The sequence below is a fragment of the Apis dorsata genome, unplaced genomic scaffold, assembly GCF_000469605.1.
Source record: "Apis dorsata unplaced genomic scaffold, Apis dorsata 1.3 scaffold_358, whole genome shotgun sequence".
NCBI classification, from domain to species: Eukaryota; Metazoa; Arthropoda; class Insecta; order Hymenoptera; family Apidae; genus Apis; species Apis dorsata.
The window spans coordinates 81,065-88,526 of NW_006263623.1; the positions used below are offsets into that span (position 1 = coordinate 81,065).

The window sequence follows — 7,462 nt, forward strand, 5'->3', positions numbered from 1 at the left end:
GTTCACCTTGTGCTCGATGAACCGAACGATCTCGCCAAGGGGGTAGGACACCCTGCACGCCCCGCATTGGACGGTGTCTGGGGATGTGGTGCCTTGCGAGGTTTCCGCTGGAAAATTCGACAATTCGATTTTCTCTTTAATCTGCAGGGGATTTAATGAATGGAAGAATATTTTGATCAGTGCATATAATTCACTTTGGTGAATGGAAGTTTATGGAAGAAATGAATTTATTATAGAGATTCATTTATTTTGTGAAATAGACTCCTTCTTAGAGAGTCTCAGAGAGGAATATATTAATATTCTTTGTAGGTGTGTTTAGTTATTGTGGATATATTTGTATATAGTAATTAAAAATAGGAAATAATATTGATATTACAACGTTATAAGAGGAATTATATATTATTTTTTATAATCGGGTAAAGAAAAATATTATAGATTAGGAAAAGTTTTTTAATAATAATATATGATCAAGATTAATATTATAATTGTTTTAATAGAATTTGGTAGAAATATTAGGTATCAGTGTGAAAAAGTGAAATTTAAAGTTCACTTTTAAATTTTAATAATGCATTATAGGTTGATTTTAGAAAAATTTTCTCCTAGGGTCTCTTTGCACTAAAAGTGTCCAGTTTTACGCGTCCCGCATAAAGTCCCACACATGTTCCCATGAAACTAAACAGAAAACCCTCTTAAGAATTCGCCCAAAGCTGCAGACACTTTAGATAAAAGAACACTTGAAGTTCTTTCTCTCGAACCCTGTGTTTTAGACCACCCAAGAAATTTCACTATCTTGCAATATTTTATCGTGTCATTTTAAATTTCCACTTTTTTGAATGAAAATTTTGTTTGTTCCGCTACATTTGCTTTAAAATAGGAAATTTAACCCCTCTGTTAAAAGCGTGAAACGAAATTCTGACTCGATTTTAGAATTAAAATTGCGAAGGAAGAATTCATCGATTCCTAATAAAAAATCTGTTCTTTTTGCGCAACTAAATTAATAAATTCTACCAATAATAATTTCCAATTTATCTTCAAAATAATCAATCAAAAACACAAATATTACAAATGCTCAAAATTCAAAAAAATCATCCTTCCAAATTTCTCCGAAAGGCAAACAATCTAATTCCCTCTAACGTGTATATTTCACTTCTAATTACAACCATAAATTATATCCCCCAAGCGAAAATATGATCCACGTTTCATAATTAAATCGCGTTCACACGATTTTCCAAGCGGGACAAACACGTTTGGGTTTGGGGGTAAATTTGGTTAGCCCGTGGAAGGGGAGGGGGAGAGGGAGAAAACGCGAGCCGCTGATATAGAGATCTAATTTCCTTCTCGAGTCTTATAATTCACAGTGGTTCGAGGGGCTAAGGTCCCGGGGTCAGCCGCAGACGTAACAATTCACTTTTAAGTGTCCTCGAGCAGACCTCCTGGCAGCATTCCTCGCGGCTCTTCCCTATGCCCTCTGCTTATGCCTCGCTCCATTAACATAGAGATTGGCAGGAGTTTCATGCATCGATCTCTCCCTCGACGGAGTCAAGTATCCATACCCATTCGCATAGGGATGGCCTAGCCGTAAGAATAAGAAAACGTTCTTGCGAACCATCTTGATCTGACCATTTTCTTCTTGTCGTTTCCTCCCTCTTCGTTCCTGTTTATTTCATTTCATCGTGAATTACGAAGATTGGAAATTTTGTTGTTCTCGATAGAATGTTGCGCTTGATTGAGTTTTCCAGTGAATATTTTAGGATATTTTTCTGATTCTTTTCTCTTTTCTTTTTCAGGTGCGCGGACACCGTTCGATTCTTTCGGGGCGGAGCTCTCTGGTTGACCACTGGCCAGCGCGCAAACTCGCTACTGATCACCTTGGTGTGTAAAATGAGCGTAACATGGGTGAGCATGTTGGGTTGCTTGGGAAACGTTCGACGATATGTTTAAATTCTTTTTTTAATGTTCTTTGTTTGTCAGATTTTAAAGACATAATGTCTAACTCAAAGATATATAATATACATTTAAAATTATCTCGATCCATTTCAATGGACAGGCTGAAAAAAGCAAGAACATACAGAATCCTCAACGAGGAATAATATTTAATAAAAAGAAAAAAAAGGAAACTACAGGAAAAGACACACCACACACTTGAACAAATTATCTCAATTCCAACGACCATCGACGATTTCAAGAAAGTATTAAAAATACGGATTGAGAAAAAGAAATACCGCTTCGAAAGAAAAGCTACAAGAACAAGGAAAAAAAAAGAGAAAAAAAAGAAAAAAATTCTCGAACAGGCAACAGAAGAATTAATCCTAAGATACTCTATATATATAGAACAATTATCTCGATCCCAAACCTTCAACGGTGGACAAACTCAAAGAGCAAGAGGCACGACAAGGGAGACTCTCGAAAGAAACACCATGAGGAGGAGAGAAGGCTCGGGAGAAGAGACAGGAGAGCAAGGAAGAGAGAGAGAGAGAGAGAGAAAGAGAACGGGGCCTGAATGGACTCTGGGTCCGTTATTCGCCTACGATTGAAAAGCGCTCGGTTAGAAACAAGAGACGCGCGACCGGTCGTTAACGACAATAGGCTTTTGTTTTTTCGGGGGCAGATGTTGGACCAAAAACTCGGTGGCGACGGGTAACCCCCGGTTACGAGGAAGAGACACAGGGCTGCGCAATACCCAACCCCTCTGGCGTTTCTGCCTTGGACCATCGAGGAGGACCTCGCGAAGGAGGACCTCTGCCCGACACGTGTCCGCTTCGCCACTCTCTTTGGTGGATCTTCCTCGTGCGCGCACGCGCTTGTAACCTGTCCGCAAAACCGGTCTGAACGAGAGATACGTACGTACGAGAGTGACGTACTCTGTCGTCGGCTGTTTATTCATTTAGAGGCATCTCGCGAGTGGAACGTGCCGGGAGGAATTGCACGAGCGAGTGAAATTGTGCGCGAGATCTCGAAGGGGGTTTCTCGTAGGGGGTTTCAAGAATCGAGATGGGGAAAGTTTAATAGATTTTTTTCAAGAATTCATGGCGGTTTTTTTTTTTGATAATCATTTTTCTTAATCGAATGAGAGATGTATGGAGGAAATATTTTTGACGATTTACGAGAGCATGATCTATGGGAAACAGAAGATTATGGATCTCTGTATGGATCGATTTAAATTATTTCTATAGGAATGCGAAGTTACGTAATGCATCTATATTTAGGTTTTTTTTTTTTTTGAGAATGTGAGGATCGATATTTGATAACGTGGAATTAACTTTGAAGATAGATGGACGTCGAAAGTGGTTTCTTTTTCTGTAAAGAAGAAGAGTTTAAATTGATTTAACGAATTGTTTGATAAAAATACGAATGTTTCGCTGATCCTTAGTGGAATTCATTTAAATGAATAACGCTAATATAAATATAAACGATAAAAGTAATGCAAATATTGAATTAACTTTGTTTGCTTCATTTAATAAGAATCTCGGTCGAGTAAATCTTCACGTTACATAGAATTTATTTAAAATATTGTTTTCTACGTTTCATCTCTCTCATATCATAAGGATTATGATGAAATTTTCGTAATATTGTACATGCTTCCGTATAAAATTATCGCGATTATTTGATCAACGAATGATCTTAATCTTTCTTCGATATTTTATTTATTATCATGAAGAGAAGAAAAAAAATATTATAAAGATATTTGATTACAGATTACAGTAAATAGAAGAATAACAGAAGAATAATATTATTAAAATTGGCCTCCATCCTTTTTTAATACCATTTAATAGTTAATCATTTGTAAATAATTTCTTGCAGAAGAGAATGAAATTCTTACGAAACAAAAATTCCTAATAACCATATGAACAAATAATGCATCTAATACATAACAACAACAACAACAACAACAAAAACAAAATCTCAAAAGTTATTCCATGCTCTGGATGAAGAAAATTTCCTCGTTTTGATTCCTGCCGATTACCGATCCGATGTAAACACTCGAAGAAAAAGGAAGCGTGCTGGCCACGAGAATAGAAGTATCATCGTGCACAAGGATGCTGCGAATAACCGGGAAAAGATAACATAAAAACACAATATTGCCCAGCGAATGTAAGTTGGATTGCTTACAAATTGGCCCATACATCCGTAATGCCTCGATCACTGTACCGTGTGGCTCCCTTATTGCGAGTGACTTCGTAATTTCCATCCACGAGTGGGGGGGCAGATGCGTATGGGAATCGCTGCAGGAAACGTTCTGGGCTTATTAGTCCTTCACATTAATTTTCTTTCGTTCGAGATAGATGAAACGCTCCGAGGAAATTTATCGAGTCTATGCGTCGATTACTCACGACGATCCCCGATATTAAATTCTGAATCGTCCCGTTCGAATAACTCTTATTCCTCTAAGAAGTTGTTTGTTCCAGTCAAATCTTTAATTCTCTTTGATAATTAGATTTTCAGTCGTTGATACGTACGATCGATTTAAAAGTTTCATCTTCATCCTCGCTATTTATACGTTGTAATTCAATCTTGGATTTTAATTTTAATTTTCATTTACTTTTACTATTGTTCTTTTTTTTAAATTATACGATTCCGTATAATATATTTTATTCCACTTTTGTATTCCTGCCAAATCTACGATTCCAAAAATTGAATTCCAAAATTCGAATTATCAGGTTTATATATACTCTTCCATTTCCAACGTATCTTCCCTAATTTCATTTTATTTTCTAATTTTTTTCTCGATCGCAATTCCTCATCACCGACGAACACGAACACGATTCGAAACACGATCGACTTTTCTCCGACCACGTTTCCCACCATGCGATACAAACGACGCGACACAACACACACGAAGGTGGAGGGCGTACACGCGAGGATATCCCGAGGCGGTTTCCTTGTTAGGACATCCGTGCTGTCAAAACGTCCACAGGACACATCGAAGCAATTGAATTACGATCATCCCCAGGGCGAGCTCCGACCGTAACCAATAATTCCATTATCCATTAGTATTGGGTCGCGGCAATTTCCTTCCACGACCGAGGTAACGGACGCGCGTACGTGTGCCGGTTGGATCCATCGGGAAACGCGGGATACACAGGCGGATCAGGGAACCGATGGATCTTTGGCACACGTCTCCTCGAATATCGAGACACGCACGAGATCTGTGCTGGATATCGATAATGGAACCGCAAGTCTCGATGAAATCGTGGAGCAAGAAACGTCTCGTTCTTGAGATTCGACGACGATCGTTAGTCTTGAAAATCTCGATTTGCGTTGCATCGAGTATATATTGGTTGTTTAGGAAGCGAATCGAGAGGGGTGTAACTCGTTGAGGTTATTTATTGGTTTATTGTATTAATTTTTCTTTTTTGGTAGAGTTGTTGGTGCATAAACGAGTGGCAAGTTTTTAAATTTAATTGTAAGAATTCTTATGTATATGTTTATAGAATGAATTTAGTTAGTATTCAAAAAATCATCGAAACGACAGATTTAGGATCTTTTTGTTGTTATTTTAGTATGCCATATAATCATTTGGAAATATGTAGATTTAGATATATATTTAATTCTTGCAATTACAGAAATAATCTTGCTAATTATAGAATCTTCTATAGAAGATCTCTATAGAAGATTGTGTTATTAAAAGAAATACGTGTATCTTTTAAATTATTTGGAAGGGATGAAGATACTTCAATCCCTTCCAAACTCTATTTAATTATTCAAAACAAAATAACCATCTATATTAAATTAAACTTTCATCGCCATCTTCAATCCCTTCAATAAACAATCTCCATCAAAATATTTTTAAACGATTGAAAACAAGTCTGAAGACACGATGGATATTCTTCGAACAAGTTTCTTTTCAAAAAGAAGCCAAATAATTTCTTCTCGTCAGTTATGGTTGTTTACCTTTGTGCGCCATTACGCGTCCCTCCATGGCGACATTTTCCACGGTGTGGAATACCTCTTCGCGAACCATCATCCACTTAACTGATAGCACATACATGCACACGATCGCGATTCTCAAATCGGCGGCGCATAGCCGATCCTTCTTCCTCCCACCGATTAATTAATTAACCAACGTACGAATCGCGATCAAGGTGGAGGAAGATCTGGTTTCTCGCATGCTCGGATGCTGACTGGTGTATCAGACCGCGCCTAGGGCCTACCAAGGGCCCCGAGGACAGGATATCAAAAGAATAGAAAGGACCTACCAACATGTCCTTCGGTGGAGGGGATAATTTTTATACGAAATCCCCACTTTTCCCCTCTCTGTCGCTCTATCTCTCCCTTTTTCCTTTCACCTCACCAGGAAACCCCTTCGTCCTTTCGACTTTCTTCCATCGGTGAAGAGTTTTTAACCCCTGGACCCTGGCCCGGTCGAAAACTACCCCACAAAGGAGATAAAATGGCGCGGCTATATCGTTTTTTTTTTCCTTCCCTACATCCAAGACCCTTTCCTCTGCGTGGACCAGATGATGAAGAAAAAAAAGAAAAAAAAAAGGAGAAAAAATCGGACCCGTTTGCTGATCATGCGCGTCGAAGAAATCTCGTTTTGTGAGGCCTCGACCCGCCTATTTTTATGGAAGAAAGCTTTTCTTCTCTATATCTCGCCCCGATGATCATTTTCCCTTTCAAGATTTTTCTTCGGGACACTCGAAATCGGATGGAAACGGGAGAGAACATAACGGCCACTTGTTTTCGAATAGAATTGGGGTCATAGGTGTAGCGACGGGTCTACGGAGCAGAGGAAGTGGGAGGAATTTGGTACGATGCTCGTGTTTCTTAGAATAATGAAAAATATAAATTCGAAGAAAATCTATTTTTTGACGGCTTATAATTATTTTTATTCCCGTTTGAACACGGACGAGACAATGGATGGATAAATATTCTTATATTTGTAACTATCAATCGATATATGAAAAAAATTCGCAACACATTTATATTTATCTTGATATGACAAATGTATAATTTAATTCACCTATAGAATGTTCATCACGGAGTTATTCTGCGAATAACGGATAATAATCAGTGTTGCCCTGTTACAAAATGCTGAAACGAAACTTTGAGATCGTATCAAATAGAATAATCATAATTAGTATATCCAACTTATTTACAAAATTTATTTAATTTCACCACCAGTTGTAGCGGAAAGCATTTCCTAATAAACGTTTCAATTTTGCAAAAAAACATAATACAAGAAAAATATCCCAAGTTGAAAACCGACGGACGAAAAAGAATGCGAAACGTTCTTGAAACGTTCGATCTCGGTCCACCCACGCTCGTTCTCCCTACCATCAGCGTAACCGCATTGTCCTCACCAACCACGCTATCTAATCTCTACTTGATCTGCTCGAAAGCTCGAACCAAGTCCTCCGGAAACGCGGCGTTTCTCACGTGTCACGGAACCGCTTTTCCCTCTGACCGACGATCAGATATACCTTCGCGAACAGGAGGAGGAGGAGGAGGAGGAGGAGGA

At 38.4% G+C, this 7,462-nt stretch overlaps 1 protein-coding gene across 1 annotated transcript in view; it reads right to left on the reverse strand.

Moving 5' to 3' along the window:
• LOC102677347 (B-cell lymphoma/leukemia 11B) overlaps nucleotides 1-7,462 on the reverse strand; it is a 40,771-nt gene that overhangs the window by 16,314 nt on the left and 16,995 nt on the right. Inside the window, exon 2 of the mRNA XM_031511874.1 lies at nucleotides 1-107. Coding sequence (XP_031367734.1) covers nucleotides 1-107 — 107 coding nt within the window. The remainder of the gene's footprint in view (nucleotides 108-7,462) is intronic.